This window comes from Solanum stenotomum, chromosome 2, assembly GCF_019186545.1.
Source record: "Solanum stenotomum isolate F172 chromosome 2, ASM1918654v1, whole genome shotgun sequence".
Classification (NCBI taxonomy): Eukaryota; Viridiplantae; Streptophyta; class Magnoliopsida; order Solanales; family Solanaceae; genus Solanum; species Solanum stenotomum.
Genome location: NC_064283.1, coordinates 9,820,248 through 9,841,300, shown reverse-complemented (window position 1 = coordinate 9,841,300; position 21,053 = coordinate 9,820,248). Strand labels below are relative to the sequence as shown.

Here is a 21,053-nt window from a genome sequence, read left to right as displayed (position 1 = left end):
ACTTGACATATAAATCTACTACCAACAACCAGCAGAAAAAGAATAAATGTAAAACTCAGTTAAAGAGTCCTGCATTGGTTAAGAAAAAATAATGAGGATTGATTAGAACCTCAGGAGCTAGCTTTTAATGCTGAAACAGGCCAAAGGATCCATTTCCTAAAGCTGGGACCAGAGTCAGACAAATTTTTAGATTGTTCAAGTGATCACTCTACAGAATGTTCAAGCAATTTTAGAGAGTTCAAAGAAATCTAGAATGAGGCCCTGGAAAACATATGGAAAGCCAAATACCTCATAAGTTTCCCTATTTTGTTTGGTTGTTGGCCAAAGAGGCAGTGCTCACACAAGACAACCTAATAAGGAGAGGAATGCCACTATGCCCTAGATGTTTCATTTGTGGTGAAACAGCAGAGACAGTTAACCACCTGTTCTTACACTGTACGGTAACAAGCCAGTTATGGAGACTGTTCTTAATCCCCAAAACACATTTCATGGTCCATGCCTGTGAAAATCTCAGAAGCATTGCAGACCTGGGAAGGAGTACGAGTGCAGGCCAAGAACAGGAACAGATAGAGAATGGTCCCAGCAAGTATTTGGTGGACAATCTGGAAGGAGAATTTTTTTGATGTTTTAAATACATAGAAGCTGGACAGTAGATTATAGGGTACCTTGGTAAATATGGTTTCAGTGCAACCTACGTGTTGATTTCGTCATTACAGAAATAGATACAGCTACCAGTTTTTTAAAAAAAAATAAAAAATTACAGGGTGATAGAGTCGCTAGAAAGTGAGTGAAAGGGAAAAATTGAGTGTATAAGAATAGTCCCAATCATAGATAAAGGGAATGATGAATATAATGCGGTTTCAGATAGAGCAAAAGATGAACTCAATTAACTTTGGGTTGATGCATTGTTCTTGTTGTAAATGTAGAATATTCTGACCCCNAAAATTACAGGGTGATTCTAGAAATGTAGTTTAGATAAAGATTGTTGGAGCATTCTAGAAGAGCGTAGTAAATACCTCTCAGTAGATTCTTCTATCCCCCCCACCCCACCCCCTACAAATAGAGGTGGTCATTTGAGTTGAGAAAGTAAGAAGTGAGTGATCAGATGGGAAGTGTGAGAGCAACAAATAGAGTCGCTAGAAAGTGAGTGAAAGGGAAAAATTGAGTGTAAAGAATAGTCCCAATCATAGATAAAGGGAATGATGAATATAATGCGGTTTCAGATAGAGCAAAAGATGAACTCAATTAACTTTGGGTTGATGCATTGTTCTTGTTGTAAATGTAGAATATTCTGACCCCCCCCCCCCCCCCCCCCCGCGTACTGCAACCTGAACAAGCACAAAAACGTATTTATACTTCCTTAATAATAAATTATCAGCCGCCAGAAGAGAAGATACAAAATTGTTCCAGCATTGACGAGGATTTGATTTGTGAGAGATTTAAAACAAGTGACAACAGAAAAGTTAAAATCTCGAGTACAAACAAATGAATGACAAATGACATCATCATAGGGCAAAAAGCATTAATAGATAATAATTCCTAGTTTGCATAATTATCCTCTCTTTTTTGAAGCCAAGAATGTTACATCTCTATTAAAAGTAAAACATGCAAAGAAAGGACAGGGTTGAGTGAAACCAATAATACTAGCAATCTATAACGTCTTATTCGAAGACAAAGAATCCATTTGAAAGTCAAATAATGAAGTAAGACACCTTACTAGTCGTAAGGATGATTTTCTAAAACCCCTCAATTTTAAAAGGACTTCGATTTTTTATTTAAGAGCTACAACACATTTCAGATACGACCACCGAATGTGGTTCGGGTCACCACAGATTGTAAATTAAGGCTAAAGGACAACCGGTAGGTGGGGATAGGTGCTCATTTTTACCCCCTTTTCCCCTTTATAGGTTGCCAAATACTTAACTTCCTAGAAAAGACGCTGTATGGAAAGTTGCAAGCAGGTAAAACTTCACATAACAATTGTACACAGTTATTCAACCAGACAACAACTACAGAGCAACAACAGCAAAAAATCCAGTGTGGTCCCATAAGCAACGTATGGGGAGGGTAGAGTGTACGCAGAGGATAGAGAGGTTGCTTTCGAAAGACCCTCGGCTACAACAACTGCAGAGCACAGATCAAAATTCCACCACAAAGGATAAGAGCAAACTGAATTAGTTAAGGGAGTTCCTGACCTTTCTTTGCAGTTTCTTTCGCTCAGCATGGAGATCTTCCAACAACATAGATCTATCTCTTTCTTGTTCCCTCAACTGAAAAGATCCAGCCAAAAGGACACAGTCATTGCGTACCTGAAAGTGTGGAAACAATTAGAATATAGACAGTGAATTAAGGCATACAACTGGAACACTAACTTTATAATGTAACTAATCTATATAATGAGGGATCAAAATAAACCTGCATTCTTGTTTACGAAAAATATTTAACATCTACATTTACCATTTCTAAAAACAGAGTAATGCTTAACTTCTGTGGGGTACTCCCCTGATTTAGCCAAACAATGATTAGATCACATAGTCCACCCTAACAAAAGGTGGTTTTTGGTAACACTATTCGCAGATGAGAATAGCATGGCTAAGACTTGATTTGTTTCCAAAAAAGAATGTATGAGATACTATATGCCGGAAACAACTACATCACCCCCCCCCAATCTGAATAAAGTCAGCTTACCAATATATTTTATAGGAGTTAAATACTTAATCTTTCAATTATCTATACAACCAAACTAGGATTTTTTCGAAGAGTGCGAACATTGTAGCCAAGGGCCTCGGCTCAACATATTGAATGTATATAAAGAGTTGAAAACTCCACCCTTCCTCTTTAATGAGTTATGTTAAACATTAACCAATTTGATTCAAGTAGTTTTTTGTGCGTGTGTGTGTTTTTTTTTTTTTTTTGGGGGGGGGTGGGGAGTTGAAGGCGATAAGACAGGCAAATATTTTATTGATCTATGCAGCACCAGGGAGCTACTATCTGCAGTGTGATTGCACCTGTCTCCTCTAAACATGTAAAGAGTCTAGGAAGTCAAATACGTAAGCATCTAGATTTATAGTTCTTCCAGTTTAATTGTTTACCTCTCCAAGTTCATCTTGTGAAAACTCAAGCACATAGAAAATTAACTTCAATGGATGTCACACATATCAAAACATCCCCTATTCATTCCCACATTGTTAAACAGGCAAATAGGAACAATGATAAATTAGGATATGAGTACATGCGCACACAACTCCAGAACAGAGACATAAGGATTGATCTCTCAGCTTAAGCTAAAGAGAAGATAGCATCCACCGTTACTTCGACTAAAGGTTGACACACTTCAATGGGAAATCAAAAAGATGCTTATCGTAGAAGAAAAGCCCAAGAATGAGCCCAAGAGTTGTGAAGATGAATGGGCTATGTGCTACATGTATTTCATGGTCCAAGTCCAAGAGGAAGAATATTGGGGCCACATGGAGCCCAAGAGGAAGATTCCACATGGAGCACAAAAAAGAGCTGAAAATTCAGGCAAAAAAAACGAGATGAGAATCAAGCCTAAAAGGGCTTCAATTGACACTCAATAGGTGGATGAAATGGGTGAGTTTTGCCCAAAAAGTGGCTGAAGGAAATTTGGGATTTTTGTTGCAAAATTGTACTTTCTTCTCTTATTTTATTTATGTATGTGAAATTATGTCTTGGGCCTAACTCATACCCGAAAAGCTAGCTCAAAGGGAGGAGGACTGCTCAAGCCTTATAAGGAGTCCACTCATCTCATTAACCACCAATACGAGACTTTTGTCATTCTTTAACACCTCAGCTCACGTCCAGTGCTTAGCATCTGGTGCGTGGAAAATTTTTATTTTTGGGGGCCCCAACATTGGGTGAGATAGGCCCTGCTCAAATATCACGTGAAATTAAGACTTGGATCTAACTCACACCCAAAAAACTAGCTCAAAGGGAGGAGGACTGCTCAAGCCTTATAAGGAGTTCACTCATCTCATTAACCACCAATGTGGAACTTTTGTCATTCTTTAACAATGTAGTTTTGGGAAGATTTTTTCTTATTTTCCTAGTTAGGTTTTTAGAATTGTTATTTTCATAAAAGTAGGATTCGAATCTCATGCTATTTGGGAAGAGTTCCCCTATATATAGAGGTGATTTTTTTTCTTTTCGTTAGAACATTATTATAATTGATAGTTCCTCTTCTTTACACCTTTGTGTGTTGGCTACTTGGGATTTATCTTACAACATTAAAAGAATGATTCTTCTAAGTAAGATTAATTCTTTAACTTCATATCTTTGGTTCTTAGTCGTAAATCAAAGAAGGTAATTAGTATTATACTGGTTATAGTCTCTAATTTCTTCGAAATAGGAGCCAAGCACACCATTAATCTAAATTTTTGAATTGATTCTATTAGAAACATAATTAATTTTATATTTAATTAGGTTTCTTAGCATTTGATTTCGAAATTTGGGGATTATATTCGCAAATTACACCTATCTTTAATTTCATGTCTTCTATCTTTGTACTTTCTATTCCACAATATTTTCTTGTTTTTCGTTCAAGTAACCAATTCTTATCATATCCCTTACCTGAGCTTCGAGATGAAGAGAAGATATCTTTTCCACGACTCTTGAGTACTTTAAGTAGTATTTTGCAGTTGGATCCAGATCAGTGCAGCAAATCAGAAGCTGGTAGCGGAAGGCCCCAATGAGCAACCATACACTTCCTATCCTATTTGTAAATGCTGCAAGAGAAACAGGAAAAGATAACAAAATAAAACAAATATTTTAGACCCCCAAGAAAAAGGCATGACCAACAAGTGTGGAACTTTGGGAAAGACAATTCTAATGCACTCACCCTCAGGCGTGCATGGGAGATACAATCCTTGAAGCAAAGGCTCAACAAAATGTGTCATCTCATCTGATGAGATCATCTTGTGATTTGATGATGCAAGAAGGGAAAGCATGGTCTCAATTTTGTCTTGCTATGACATGGAGAAGATAAGTGGTTATGAACAAACTTAAGATTCAAATAAAAATAGTAAATGTCCCAGATTTGAAAGTTCATTGGAAACCAACATCCCATAATGGGTTACAAGGATGTTATTTTAAATAAGATAAATGATGTTTAGTTTCTATGTTATACAATAGCAGAGCTATGGAAGAAAATGTTGACATGGGGCAAATAACATATTATAAAGCTATCCTGCCTATAGAATACATTCAAATGGGACAAAAGGAAAATAACTACCGAGATGGTCTTCTTCGCAGCAACTTCAAAGAAATCTTTAATTTCATCAAACTTCTCATCTTCGAAAGACTTTCTGTGTGCAAATATCATCTGAAAGCACACACAGCAGAGAGTATAGATCATAAATTCTCACTTCAGCACCAATTTGGGAACCGTACACATCAAAACTAAAGGAGACCATACCTTCTGAAAGAGGGACCGAGCAGTCGATAATAGAAAATGTTTTGTGTCTACTTCCAGAGAACCTTGCCAAAGATAACGGGAAGCAGCTCTCATTTTGAGACTATGCACCGGGTAATCTCTGATAGCAAATGTACCAAACCTGTGCTTGATGAAAAGTTTATTAGAAAAAAAAATCAACTTTGAAAAAAGAATAGCGAAGTCTTTCAAACAAAAGGTATTCGCTATGTACTCCCTTTCCTTTTTAGTTTGTTTCATTCTTCTATATCTAAAAAATTTAGAATTTGAACTTCTCATTCTATCCTTAAAGAGATGTTTTTATAAATGGCATGTTTAAGATTGCAAGTTCCAAGTGTACATTTGGTTGTGTCTAAAACTCTTTCTTTATTTCTTCAACTCCGTGGTTAGTCAAACACCAACATATAAAATGAAAAAGACAAAGAACTAAAATTGCAAACAAACAATCGTGTCATCAAAAAAATACTGCAAACAATCTTCAAAATGTATAAGATGTATAAGAACTAAAATTGCAAACAAATATAATGTATCACCAACTTCACCTAGGACAAGCATGTTAATATGTAAAATGAGATTTCTTTATCAAATTGCTCTAGGAGCCAGGTTCTGGGACAGAACAGTTGAACTGGTAAATCATCAGAATAGCGCAGTGGAGATTAACAACAAACCCAGTGTAATTCCACGGGTGGAGTCTGGGGAGGATAGAGTTTACGCAGACCTTATTCCTACCTTGAGAAGGTAGGGAGGTTGATTCTGATAGCACAGTTAAGATATCAGTGCTCAATAATGGCTCAGCTGAAGGTTTCTTTGCAACAAGGAGAGTTTTAAGACACGGGTTTCCGATACAGGTGCAAATCTAGTGGTCGGATCCTTCATGATTTAATCGAAAAATTCGGGGGTTTGTATACGAGTATGGAGATACAGTTAAAAATAATTCAACTATCTAAAAATAGTTATTATAAAAATAAGCCTAAATTATGGTGGACTAGTTGGAAAGAAAGGAATGCACGATTTTTTTAGAGCAAAGTTTGAATCTGTAATTATTACTCCCTCCGTCCCATTTTATGTGAGGTAGTTTGACACAGCACGGAATTTAAGAAAGAAAGGAAGACTTTTAAAACTTGTGGTCCAAAATAAATAATAGAAATTTGTATGGCGGTAAATCATTTCATTAAGGGTAAAATAGACATTTTATAATTAAATTGTTACTTAATATAGAAATGTGTCATTCTTTTTGGGCCTGACTAAAAAGGAAAGTAAGTCACATAAATTGGGACAGAGGGAGGAGGTGCAGATCAACTTTTCTGGAAGGCGAGTGACTTCANAGCACAAAATTTAAGAAAGCAAGGAAGACTTTTAAAACATGTGGTCCAAAATGAATGATAGAAATTTGTGTGGCTGTAAATCACTTCATTAAGGGTAAAATATACATTTTATAATTAAATTGTTACTTAAGTTTCAAAAAAAATAATTAAATTGTTACTTAATATAGAAATGTGTCATTCTTTTTGGGACTAACTAAAAAGGAAAGTAAGTCACATAAATTGGGAGGGAGTATTAAATACATATGCATTGCTTGACGTTTTTTTAGTGTAACATGGCTATTGCAAATGATATAGAGGCTATGATAGACTTCATGAGTTTATTGCACATTCAACAGTCATGCTGACCTGTAAATAACTTTTAACGGTAAAAAAAATATATATGTCTATATTATGATTTCAGTGTAGCTTCTGTTTGGATTCCACCAATCATTGTATCTGTCTCTAATTTCTCTATCGTCATATGGTCAAAGTACCCAAAATTGATTGACTAGATCTGGTATAGATCCCACACCCAGTCACCCACACACATCGTGTCAACACAGTGCAGCACCGAAACTTAAAGATTCCAGGCAACTTAGATTCTAGTCATGAGGGCCCAAGTAAAATACTCAAATTTGTTGTTCAGTGAGGATGGATCAAGGATGTGGCAACTGAAGCAGCTCAAGTACCTTACACTTATTCTATGCAGAAACAGATCAAACAAGAAATATGAGTTCATTGAATGTTTCAGGAATGGGTGAAAAAAATTACAAGTACAAAACAAGAGTCTTTAAATAAAATGGTTATGGTGGTTTAACCAGGAAGAAAATGTTCAATGATGCACAGTGATGAAAGAGAAATTTGGTTTAATGAAAGAGTGCCACACAAGGAACAGATCCAAAATCACTGTGGCTACTTCTGTATAACACAATGGATAAAAGATTGGCAATGGAAGGAAACATCTTCTCGGCATGACAACAGGATACACAACTTACCATCGAAGATGCAATTCCCATTTTTTATCAACATGGCACAAGAATCAAATTTTACTGTGGGAGACAGAAGAGAAGGGACAGGTGGAACATATGTTCCAGATGGCATCTTAATGACCGGGAGATGGAGGTGTGGATCAACTTTTCTGGAAGGCGAGTGACTTCATGAGAAGGCACAGGTGGAACATATATTCCAGATGGCAGCTTAATGACTGGGAGATGGAGGATGTGCAGATCAACTTTTCTAAAAGGTGAGTGACTTCATTATTATACCATGCAACAAGGCCATAAGCAGATCCCACCAGATTCCATCGTGACCTTGGAAGAGGATTTGAAGATCAAGAGCTTCCTATGAAGGGCCTTGTTTTGTACGGCTTGCATAAAGGAAGGATGCATTGTAAAGGAAGCATGCCTAACGCAAGACAACCTACAAAGAGCAATAATGTTACTTATCTAGAGAGGGAAATGCAAGTATCAGCCACCAATAAGTTTTTGATAATCATGATGTCTGGACCAGCTAGCCACACCTTGGCTCACAGGTTACTTGTTACCTCCCACAGGCACAGGTACCGGCAAATAACTAGTTGTCTAGTTTCAACATTCTGGGATTATCATGCCTAGACTAAACTCAAGTTTATCTGCTGCAGGAACAGGAAGATCCTAATAAGAAGATGAAGAATACCCGGTATACCAACTTTTTAAGGTAAAAAGATACTAATTGTTTTTAAAATAAAAGCTGACTGCCTACTACAGATCATTTATTGGTTTAATCTAGAACTGGTATATGGTATTGAACCTCGGTAAACTCTCTTAGCTCCCTGCACAGTAGAAGGGAATTATCTTTTGGTTTCGGCTTATTAGGATGTAAGCTATAACACCAACTTAGTACTGGTTTCATCAATAAAACTTAACTTCTGTAAAAAAAAAAAATCTAGAATTTGTCAGTTTTTGTGTTTGTGGTACCATGAGAAACTGTGGGGCACAGAAATAGAAGATGCAAGATCCAAGATAAATGAAGCTTAGCCAAAATAGATCACTGAAAACTGAACAGAAATATGATCACCACCACCCCATCCCCTTCCTATATACATATACATGCACATATCTCTTTTCTCAACTCTCTCTCTCTCTTTCTCCCCCTCTATATATGTATCTTGCATGTGTACTACATTCATCACTAGTTGGAAGCTGATACCAAAAGAAGACCCACGCAAGCCGAATTGTCGCCCCTACAACTACGCCCATCAAACAAATAAGTAACTTACAGGATTTTCTGAATTGCTGCCATTTTTGAAGGCTTAAACAGCTCATCGGGAAGGATATCATCACATTTATGCCATGAGAGGTTCTGCAGAACCATAACAACATAAATACAGATATTATACCTGAAGATGTAAAACTATTTGCAGTAAATATGCATCATATGGTTTACCTCAGCAACAGTTGGCGTCCACAATGATAAATGCCATATATACCACATCTCAAGAACAAAACTGGATATCTGTTCACTCGCTGTTTGAAACAGAGAAAAGGAATTATATAGATATTATAATGATGTAATGACCAATTTACATAGATTTTACTGACCTCTATCGGTAGATCTCCAAGCATCTAGGGTCCACAAAATTTTTTGGTGAGGTGAAAAGTCAGTTGGAGGCCTTGATGAGAAGTTCAAAGAAAAATCCATTGCTGACTTAATAAGGCCAGCCAAGGCCTGTTTGATTGGACAAGACAATACCGTATTATTGGGTGCACCACATGAATGTTATCTTAGACTAGTTAGCGCACCACGATGAAAAATTGTACTTGATATACAACAGCGACAACAACATACCCAGTGTACTCCTACAATTGAGTTCTGGGGTGGGTAGGATGTACACATACCTTACCCCTTGCTGTGTGTGGCAGACAGGTTGTTCCCGATAGACCCCCAAAAAAAGTATTTGATATAGTTAAGAAAAGAAAATCTTACTTGGCGTTGTTCCTCCCCATCAGTTAAAGCAATTGGCGAAAGATTCTGGCGTTGTTCCTCCCCATCAGTTAAAGTAAATGTCGAAAGATTCTGAAGTAGTCTTGTATCAAGGAAAAAACTGGCATCATCAGCTATGGGTAAAGTCTCTAGCCAACAATCAAAGCTAGAGCTTTGACAAAACATGTCAGGTAAGAAGACACAACAAGCAGGTAAAATGGATGTTCTTGGGGCTTGATTAATGCTCCTGAAATTCTCTTCCAACTTCTCCTTTTCAAAACCAAACCTTCTGGAAAGCATCTGCATAAGAAATGAATACACTTACAACAATTCTAAATAATCCACACAATGAAAAAGATAGGAAAAGGTAAAAAGCAAACCTGGTACATCTCCTCCAACTGCTCAACAGGTCTGATACCATTTTCATCAACTTTTGCCATGACATAAGATGACATAGAAAGACCTTACAAAGAATCATATTCAGTCAGATAAGATCCAAAACAAGTAAAGCATCCTATCACCAAGAGTACTGTATATTATGATCTAAATTGCTAGAGAGATTAGAACATTAGACATAACACCACTTTGATGACACACACCATCTATTTCAGAAGAGATGGTCGCATTATTTATCACGCAACACACCCGCTCACATGTGGGCTTGAATCATTTTTCTTGGGACAAGCATGTGAAAATTCTTTTGTAAGGGGTACCAACGATATTTGAACCTAGAAGATATCACCTATATGGATTATCTACCATTGTACCCTATATTTAGCTAACTCTACATTGATTCCAAGAATTTGTCCACCTGATACCCTGTTCATAGGTGTGTCATTTAAAAGCCTAACTAATCAGAGAGAAAGACACATTCACATAGTTATTTATTTATTGTAGGTCTACAACAAAATAAATCAAAGCTACAAATACACAGCAGAATCCAAAAAATGACAATTTAAAACCACAAATACCTTTCTGCTAATTTTAAATCAAGCCAAATAATAAACCGCTATGAGCCACAACTATATATAACTAAACAACCATCCAAACCACCAGTAGAACCGTATCTTGTTACTTCATGAATGTATTGCCAAAAGAAAATAAGACTAAAGAGTTTGACAAGAACAATCAATTAGAATAGCGGAACCTACTTCTCGCCCTTGTACACAGCACCAAATGTAACTCAATGAAATGTGACCAGATCACATGAGATAGCAATACCAAATGATAAGATGTGTACCTTGCATGGCAAGGAGCCGTAGTTCTGGATTAGAATATGGAGCTGCTTCAGTGATTACATCATCCGTTGCTACAAAAGTATTTGAGTCAGACACAGAACTGGAAATTAGGAAAAAAATGGTAGCCAAATGATCAAAGAAAAGCTACCTAGCTCCCTGATTTTTCTCTTCCCCGGCCAAAGTCGTTCACAAAAGTTAAGTAGCTGACACAATTTCTCATATAATTCAGCAGAAGGAGGCAGATACGGATGCCCACCATGGACCCACAACAAGGACTTTTGCAACTGTGAAGGCCATTTTTTTGAGAACTTATCCAAACTCTCCACATCTCTCTACATAAGTAGAAGTTGAAACAGAGTGAAAACTCATTGTTATAAAACAAAAGGAGAACAAAGAAACAAATCAATTAAGAATTAGGCATAGTAAAAACAGACAAAAGTGACAAGCTAAACCAAGACAACTTACCTGAAACGTCTCTACTTCTTTTGGGAAAAAACCCGACAGTCTTGAAACTTCCTTCATCAAAGATCTCCAAGAAATTAGCAAGCACTCATTTTGAGAAGTAATAATGCCTGTCCATAGTAAAGTGTGATGTTCTAGGAGGTTACTGTACAACTGGAACAGCACATCAAAAGAAGGTGACTGGACAAACATTTCAAGTATGTTCTTCTCCAACTCTTGAAGAGATCTCAAAACAGGTTTAAAGAACTGTGTTTCACTACTGTATTTGTAACCTATCTCAGAGCTCCACTGCAGATGGCTAAGTCTCAGTAATCTAACACTCTTAATGGCGTTCACAAGAACAGTGCAGGATTTCAATAGATTATCAGCTGGCATTAGATCAACCAACTCTACTGAAAGCAAAGGTATTGGACAAGTATCCAAATTAACCAAATAATGAGACACAATCTCACGACGACAACTAAAAATCTGATTCCATATTGGATGTTCCAATTCCTTTGCCAGAATAGAGGAATAAAAACTAAAGAATGAAGAATGTTGTTGTAACAGAGAACCAACATGAGAAAACCACAGAAGATAAAGCTTGTAATCACTTTCAGTAGCCTGTTCAAATACCCAATTTGCAGCATACAACAACATTTCCCGGGCTAAATCCAAGTTCAGTTCTTTTGCCCCATCACAAACATAAGCTTGACAGCTTGAATTTTTAGGAAACATCAGGGCATGCAAGAGCCTTGTATCCATCACGAGTGAGCTAACCATAGAAGTTGGAGCCAGTGCATTACGTAATGCAGCAGAAGTTGAATAACAGGCAGTCTGAGCTCCCAGGAACTCGAGGTACATGCAATTTTGCCTTATACAAGTTTCTTTTGAATATATAAGATAGTCCCTCAATTTCAGGGGTGCTGGCCATCCCCCTGGCATAGATAATAAACCAGCTTGAGAGGAGTTAAAGTCCTGAAACTTTGGTATTAGAGAAATAGGGACTCCCACCTGATCAACAATACTCTTGCCTCCATCAACACCAAATAAAGACACATAGGTATGCTGCCAACTCGTTTGCAAGCTCCATGAGAACTGGTTACCGTTTGTAAGAAGTTGCTGAAACAATTGCACCCAGCGTGCAAGTTCAAGAAGTGTGATCCTAATTTTGAGCAGTGCACCTTCAACCTTTGCATTCATGTGGGCATTGGCCATCAAATCAACTAAATTACCAGAAGGTACCCCAGAAAGAACAATGTATCTCTTTGCATTCTCAAGCTCGATATCAATTTCAGTGCATTTGTCATCAAACAACCAATCAGGCTCCATCATGAAAATTTCAACCCCTCTATTTCTCATTGCACGTGAAACCTCACCATTTAGAGGGTTAACTGTTAGAAACATCCGAAACTTAGGGTGTGGATGAAGAATTACAGGCTTTCCTTCAACTGTTCCACATTCATTTATGGTGATGGATCCAGATTGTTCAACTAAAGAATTTATCCTGTCAAGAACCTGCACAAATCAAGAGGCGCCAAATAACCATTGTAAACAAGACACGGCACCTTAAGATTAAAATTTTACACACTATAGAGATTGCAACAAAAATAATGAGAAGTTAAAAGACCAAAGGCATGGAAGAGAGAGAGTACGGACCGTTGGGTTACAGAGATTTGCATTATCTAATACTATCCACTCTCCATTTTCTATAGCCTTTACAAGCATGCCAGTTACCCACTCAAACTTTGAGGAATGTGTCCTTTTTGAGTGACCTTCTTCAAATTTCTTGATCATTGCAAGAGTTGTATCCAAATCCTTCATAGACCAAGACAAAGGCAATGATGTTTCCTCAACCACCAACTTTAGATGTTCAATAATGTTAACCAACGTAGAGGCAGACTCAAAGTACTTTGTCCTCCAAGTATCAACATACGAAGAGCAAGAACTTGTTGGAGGGTCATGCTTGATGCTTGATAAGAAGGACAGCCACAGAATAAACAGCTCTTTTCTCATCATAAATTCCTTGCATGAAGATTCCAGCTGCAGACCACAATATTCATTTATAAAGGATTCAATCCAAGCGATGGCAAGACGGAATTTTCGAACAGCATTGTGTTGCTCAAAGCTTCCAAGGAGCTCAGAAATATCAGTTGCAGAAGAAAGATTCAACTCATTAAGTACATTTCCTGTCAGCTGAGCAAGCAACCGTATCAATGAAGTTTTACCAGAGGATGCAGGTCCAACTAATATGCATAGCCACTGGTTTTTAACACATTGTGCTACAGCTTCCAAGCTATTGCGGAAGCCAGGCAAAATTTTAAGGTCGCTGTTGGACACTCCAGGTGACAGGTAACGATTTCGTTCGATAGATACATTCCCAACAATCAAATACTGGGGATTGAGCTGAACCCGCGGATGAGGATTTATGCTGGGCTTCATTTTGAATACCTGTTCATAAAGCTTTAATACCTCCACTCTATCAACAGCTGTCCGCATTCTTTGAACATAAACAGGATTCAGAAAGCAATCAGATTCTGATATACTTGGGGCATCTGAAAAGCGAAATTCATGTATTTGAGGTCAATCCTGTAAGACTGATATGAGAATAGGTTATCAAGAACAAAAGAACAGACCTTTTATGATTTCACAGGAGCGAATTACATCTCGGAGATTGAACTCCCAAGGGGATCCTTCTTGAGCAAATCTGTGAAGCAACATTATTTCTTCATGTAATCTCTTATTAAATAAAACCAGATTAGAGAGAAGAGAACGTGAAATTGTTGGATAGAGCGAACTAGAAATAGCAAGATAGTCATCCTCAACTAGCTCATCAACATAAACCTGAAACCAATAAGCATGAGATAGTTACTAGTAACTCTTTCATTAACTTATGTACTGCTGACAATTATAAACAGTGGCAAGGCAGACCTTCATAAATCTGTTGAGGAAGGACTTTGGAAGACCTTTCCGTCCCCCACCCTGATTTGAAGGATTTTGACAAGCAAAAACTCTGAAAGATGGTGGGCACTTGAAAGTGCGACCTAACTCTGGAATGAAAACCTCAGCCCGATGGTCCAAAATAGCATTTAACCCCTATTTTCATGGTAAAAACAAAAATCTGATTACCTAAGTGAGAGAATCAAGAGAATAAGATAACAATTGCAAGGAAACAGAACACAGTATGAAGGTAAAAGTGTAGATTTCGACCTCCAAGACAGACTGTGAAGCAAGATTGAGTTCATCCAAAAGCACCCATGACCCCTGCTTTAGAGCCTGGAAATACAGCAAATTTATGCAAATTATTTTGATTTACGGAAGCAAGCCATTCTACTGAAGGAACATAAACACACCTGTAAAAGAATTCCATCAGACCATGCAAATTGCATCCCTTCATCACCCTCGACAGGCAAATCAGACCCAAACAAGTCCATGATGTCCGTCTGTGTATGTCAATGTCCAAACCAGTAAGAATACATAATTACAGAGATATTTCAACATCTAAAAAGTACTAAAAATCTGAGGTGGGAACCAAATAGATTTATTGACCTGCTCTGATAAATTTATCCGTACTACTGTGTGCCCAGAAAATTTGCCAAGGGCTACAATTAAACTTGTTTTTCCAACGCCCGGGCTCCCTTCCAACAGAACTACAGAGAGTGAAATTACAAAGTCAGGGATCTTCATAGGCCAGTGAATTTCTTTGAGCGAGTTTCAGCAAATATGGCATGTGTGTATTTATACATAAACAAAAGGGAACAACAATTCCCATATTAAATGAAGTGTACCAGGTTTAGCAAGCTGCATGGCACGGAGCACTCTCAATGCATTCCTGCGGGTCGTTGGTGCTAGAAACTCAAATTTCTCACCAGCAAAACAATTCCCACCTAAGCAGATTTAAGCACAACATAGTAAAAAAGGAAGCAACACATAAGTATTTGGCTCCACCTTTAACTGTCAACCCGGAAACACGCAAAGACAGTCCAAAAATAAATAAATACTGAGGCACAAAGTTTTACCACTTATTTGAGTGGGAAAACCTTGCAGGAACCAAAATTAGTCAAGAATTGGCATCTCTTGATATCTAGATCACTACTTCAGCCCATTTTTTTTTCAGACTGTCCAGAATATAACTGGAGTGTCTTCAGACTAATTCTGGCAAAAACTTTGACATCAATAAAGTGGTGGATCACAGAAGAAGCAAGTGCAAGTGGCTATAATAAGTTACAATCATTAGAATACTTTTATCTCTGGAATTTAGAGTCCTTTGTTCAATATAGCTATTTTCTCGTACAGTGCTTAGAAATCATAAACACCGTCTCTACTCTTTATGAACTCAATATTTACCTCAACTTAAGAAAAACTTGTTTACTTTACAGCCATAAGTTCTGACAGCTGAACAATTCAGACACTTGTACAGCCATATTTGGTTAGCAAGTCAACTTGTTTAGTCACCAAAGTGGCTCTTCCAGGAAATATGACAATTTCAAAGGAAGATACAGTCCACTGGTAGGACAGTGACCCATGTGTCAACCTGCTTTGATCTTCCAAAGGCAAAAATTTTAACATGTTCGGGATGGGGATCCCTAAGAATATAACGGGTCTTAATGTACACTACGACCGGAAAAAGAATTTACCTCCAGACTACTCAATGTAAATTAGATGCATTTTTTTAGATGAAGTCAAATATGAATTAGATGCATTAAAATTGTTGAAACTCATTGTCAATATAAGAAACCTTCCAATGCTGAGAATACAAATACATGTATTTGATTCAGGATGAACAAGTCCAAGATAATTGAGTTTCTTTCATAGAGAACCAAATTTTGGCATAGTTTCTCTTCTTTTGGTGTACGGCTTATATACGGGGTCTACCCCATCATTTAAAAGATTATTCATTTTACCCCTAAAAAGGGAATCGACAATTCCCAACTGTTCATCTGGCGAACAATATGAACAACATGGTTATCTAATCTGCTAAGCAAATAAGCATGCATTATCAGCAGCCAAACTTCTCATGATAAATTTTTAGATCATACCCAGTACAGCATACCTTTCTCAATGTAGAAAGGAGGAATCCCAAAGCGATTGTCACATTGCATTGTATCACTGCACTCTATAACAGCAGATCTTCCAGGATCGGCCCAACCATAAGGCACCAGCATGGAAATATTTGAGCAATCAAAACTAAGATTGAGCTCCTACAATGGCGAAAGGCGATACTTGTTACGAAAGAAATGTTACAAGAAACAGTACAAGTACCTCAAACAAGCATGTGAAGACCAGGATGATCAACTAGTAGTATTTCATTTCCCAAGGGACAGCAAACGTTGGAAAATTACTGGAATATGATAAAATATGTTCCCTCTACTTCTCTGGGACTTACGACAAAATAGATTATTCCTAGCATTTCTATTGAAAAGGTGGAGCCCAGCTAAATTTTCTGTGAGAACAGAAGGCACTTCTAGATGGACCTATTCCGTTTAACCTTTCTAGAGATGACAGAAATATGAAAAGCCACCACTCAAGATTGAAAAATCATGTTTACTGTATCTACATTTTTTACGTTTAAATCTGTAAAATCTTTCAAACAAATTGATCAAAAAAGAAATGATTTATTATGTAAATAAGTATAAGATGAGACCTTTAGTCCATCTAAAAGAAATGAAAGGCATTTCTCTCGCAACCCTGCAGCATCTGTCCTTGAAATATTTGTACCTGAGTAAAATAAGTATTAACAGAATGAAGAAAAAAAAGAGAAACAAAATCCCCAGTAGCAGAACAGACATTGTCGACCAGCAGGAACATATGAAGTAAGTTGTAAAATCTCATGGAAACCTATACAAGAATAGCCATTTTTCTCAAGATACAAAGAAGAGATTCCTAGAAATTGAATTAGTAGTATAGCTGATATAATTGAGCAATAAGATAATAATAAGGTAAACTTGTGCAGAAACCATGTATATAAGAATGGTATCCATCCTCAATCATGCATATGCAATAAGTTTTCACAGGCAAATGAAAAACCAGAGGAGAAGATACGAGTGCATCAACAGATGAGAAGTATTAGATGGTTGATGTCATGATCCTATATGAAAAAACTATATTTCAAATACTGTTAAACCAAAAAACAGAAAGCTTTAGTAGTAAAGTCGCTAGAAGGTTCACAAACCCAAACTTAGACCGTCGAGCAGAACAAGAAATGCCCCGTGAAGGAACGCAGATTCTGGTTGAAGAATTCTCTCTGTCACATTAATAAAGGATACCCAGGATAGAAGATCTCTCACGGTAAGTGCCCTTCCTGTTTGTAAATTGTTGAACCACTGAATTTAAGAAAAAGAATGTCAAACATACTACCATAAAGATTTAAAGGTGTTAAAAAAGGATAAAGAGGACATACAGCATCTGTCACTAGATTTCCTTTACAAGTAGAGTCAAGTGAGTATCACCCATAACAGAAATCAAGCTAACTTAACTAAAGACAGTGACAGAGAATCATCAAAGCTACAATGACCACAACCAACGTATAGCTCTAGATATTTCGCGTGCTATAAGCCCAACCGGTGCTTGGATAAAAGTGGAACTGGCTGTGCAAGCATGCAAGCCTTTATGACAAACTAAGGTTATATAATACAAGGAAACTGCATACCTCCCAAAATTTCATCATAAGATCTACCAGCACACTAAAGCTTGTGTTTGAAATGCTGCAAAACGAAGTTTGTCAAATCAAACAAGACCATTTATGACCCGAGCCGCTCATGGGAAACAAGCCATCTTTAGGAATTGATGGAAAATAAAAACTTTGCATTTACAAACCTCTCAAGAGCAATACTATTAAGCTCATCCAACTCAGTAATAGGTGGCACCCATATCTCCGTGAACCTATTGCGAAGGGCAGGAGACAATTCTTTTTTGCCAAAATCACCACCAGGATTCATTGTTGCAAGTAGAAAAAAGTTAGGATGAGCAGTTATTTTCTGGAGATCAGACCCTCCTTTCTCAGCCAAAGACTGCAGAAATACCACATATCCAATGAATGAATAATTACCAATGTAAGGAAAAGAAAACGGACAATCAAAAGAAATTTGACCAAGTTTTTGACAAGATAGATAAGAAAAGGTGGCATGTAATGAGGAAGCAGGAGAGTCAACCTGAGAACACAGCGCCGAAACAAACAAGAAGCATAAGCAAGCTCTCATAAAAAATGTAAAAATCTAGACATACATAAACAGCATGGGGTAGAAAAAATTGCATCAAGACAAAAGCACCAGACCCTCCTAGGAGATGACAGATGATGCAAGATTTGATACAAATACAGTATGAACTAAATTTCAACCAACGAAGTAAAGACTTCACTTTGGCATTCTTATTTGAGATGGCAAGTGAATTCAAATGTAAATAATCTGTGTACTATCACTTTAAACCATATAAGTTACCCACCAGTTTCCTTTCTGGCTCCAATACGCTGTTTAGTCTTTCAAGTACACTGTCATCAGCTAAAGAGATTTCATCCACAAGAAATAACTCTCCTTTCTTCATTGCTTCAACAAGAGGCCCATCTTGCCACATAAAAATGGTCTGCCATTTCTGGCACAGTTGAACCAAGTCCAAATTCAGTTGTCCAATGTAGTCGACATCTTGACTAGTTACATCAGGATGACAAACTAGACTCTGCCTGTAGTTACTTAAGATAACAGACAGCTTATGAAGAGTGGAAGAAGCATGATTGATATCTGAAGAAATCACCTGCGGAGCATATATGTGACAAGAAACATCAGTGTCTAATTAATAAAAGAAAAGAACCTCTTCTCATACCAGAATATGGAATGAAAATAAACATACAGAATCTCCAGGATAGTTCACAATAGCCTTGGAATGCATCAACTTCTCGCAAAGGTGCTTGAAATCTGTAGAAATTTTCGATCTTTCTCGTACAGGATAGAAACCCTGGTAAGGATATCAATAAACAGCCATTTCCATAAGATATATATAGAAAGAAAGAAATGAAATACATAAACAATGACAGTAAATTGGATGAGAGAATCTACCAGGACCAATAAACACAGGCATTGCAATCAAAAAAAAAAAAAAAAACAGGGCAAAGTAAGCTAACCCCAAGAAAATCAGATGTTTCTGTATATTGATGGCAATTCAAAATGTGCAATTTTGAACCCAAAATGATACTAAGCAGCTGGCAAACAGTAGTTTTCCCTCCCCCCGTTTCACCAACAAGGAGAACAGGCTCACGCAGCTTGTAACAGCGCTCAACAAGAAAGTACAACCTCCACATACTTCTAGTCCAAACAATTCTGCAAAAAAAAAAAAAAATGAAGCTAACCACAGCCAAAAAGAACTTAGGGTTCGTTTGGTTGGGAACAAGTTATCCCAGGATAACTATCCTAGGATAAGTTATCCTGGGATAACTTATCCCACCATGTATATGGGATAACTTATCCCATCACTATGGTATAAATTGTGGGATAAGTTATCCCAAACTTGGCGACCAAACAAGACACCAAAATAGGACTATTTTCTTATCCCAGGACGATTTATCTTTATCCCTCACACCAAACGACCCCTTAAAGATTAACTACTTTACAACACATACTTGTTCAGCTGTCCTGCGACTCCCGAATGCTTAATAACCTCCAAGATCTTATCTCTGCCTCCTCCTTCCTGCACCAAAAAAATCAGAACTCGGTTTATTCAAGCAATTTGGTAGCACTCTGTATTTACATACTACCATGAGCATATACAGAAATAAGTGAACTAGAAGGATCCTTCTATCGTACCATATAAAAATCTTGCATCTAACACTAATCAGAAAAAAGAAATATCATACAAGTACATAAGAGAGATGAAAGCAAATCTGACACACATCAATTATCCTACCCGAATCAAGGTACTAGTTTTGTTCCAGACAGTATCAGGTTGAAATCAATATGTAGTATGAGGTTATACCGGTAGGAGGGGTGAACAACAATGAGAAGCTAGCAGCTCGGCAGAGGTGTTTAATTGCAACATATTCCAATAATAAGATTTCAGTTAAGAACTTTTTGTTGGTGAAGCAATCCAGTCAAATTTTGAAATTCTCCAACCACCTAGTCTTGTAGATTCCTCCTAAACCTCAAATCCCAAAGAACCTTCCCCATTCCATAACTGGTGGACGATTAATTGATGAATGTCACTAAATAATTAGTTTATCCACAAAAAGAAAAACTGAAAGGTCATCATGACATGTCTTTGATTTGAAAAAACTGACACAACACAGTGAAAAGAATATGACATCAATCTGATAAGGAACTCACAATGAAAAGAATATGACATCAATCTCATAAAGAACTCAGATCCGACGATTCAACTACATGCCAAAAGGTCCCTTTGATCAGGGTCCAAGTAATTGATTAAAAAAACGAGAACATAAAGTTATCAAATGTCAATTAAAATAAGAAGACTCATGTGCGTGTAATGCAATAGCTCCTCTAACTACAATTTCTGCCCTTCAAAGGTTGTCAGCTGCTTCTAAAATTTGATCACCAGATGATGACCCAGCAATGACCCCACACCAATTTCACTCTTCTTAATTCCACCCCCACCCCCATCATAGATTGTCTAACTAGCAGCCTTATTTGCTCTCTCTCTCTCTCCCCCCCCCCCCCCCCC

General features: G+C 37.3%; 1 protein-coding gene across 2 annotated transcripts in view; it reads right to left on the bottom strand.

Moving 5' to 3' along the window:
* Positions 1-21,053, bottom strand: part of LOC125856593 (midasin) — a 46,749-nt gene that overhangs the window by 13,947 nt on the left and 11,749 nt on the right. For both annotated transcript variants that reach the window (XM_049536181.1, XM_049536182.1), the window contains exons 18-46: positions 19,999-20,066; positions 19,504-19,699; positions 19,233-19,337; positions 18,831-19,136; positions 18,207-18,400; positions 18,040-18,094; positions 17,563-17,713; positions 17,035-17,108; positions 16,444-16,591; positions 15,179-15,277; positions 14,940-15,040; positions 14,744-14,833; positions 14,601-14,666; positions 14,322-14,486; positions 14,027-14,234; positions 13,050-13,945; positions 11,415-12,908; positions 11,098-11,281; positions 10,952-11,020; positions 10,092-10,174; positions 9,715-10,011; positions 9,330-9,456; positions 9,175-9,254; positions 9,008-9,090; positions 5,432-5,570; positions 5,249-5,338; positions 4,856-4,982; positions 4,588-4,742; positions 2,196-2,309 (exon numbers count right to left, since the gene is read on the bottom strand). In XM_049536181.1, coding sequence (XP_049392138.1) covers positions 2,196-2,309; positions 4,588-4,742; positions 4,856-4,982; positions 5,249-5,338; positions 5,432-5,570; positions 9,008-9,090; positions 9,175-9,254; positions 9,330-9,456; positions 9,715-10,011; positions 10,092-10,174; positions 10,952-11,020; positions 11,098-11,281; positions 11,415-12,908; positions 13,050-13,945; positions 14,027-14,234; positions 14,322-14,486; positions 14,601-14,666; positions 14,744-14,833; positions 14,940-15,040; positions 15,179-15,277; positions 16,444-16,591; positions 17,035-17,108; positions 17,563-17,713; positions 18,040-18,094; positions 18,207-18,400; positions 18,831-19,136; positions 19,233-19,337; positions 19,504-19,699; positions 19,999-20,066 — 5,964 coding nt within the window. The remainder of the gene's footprint in view (positions 1-2,195; positions 2,310-4,587; positions 4,743-4,855; positions 4,983-5,248; positions 5,339-5,431; positions 5,571-9,007; positions 9,091-9,174; positions 9,255-9,329; positions 9,457-9,714; positions 10,012-10,091; positions 10,175-10,951; positions 11,021-11,097; positions 11,282-11,414; positions 12,909-13,049; positions 13,946-14,026; positions 14,235-14,321; positions 14,487-14,600; positions 14,667-14,743; positions 14,834-14,939; positions 15,041-15,178; positions 15,278-16,443; positions 16,592-17,034; positions 17,109-17,562; positions 17,714-18,039; positions 18,095-18,206; positions 18,401-18,830; positions 19,137-19,232; positions 19,338-19,503; positions 19,700-19,998; positions 20,067-21,053) is intronic.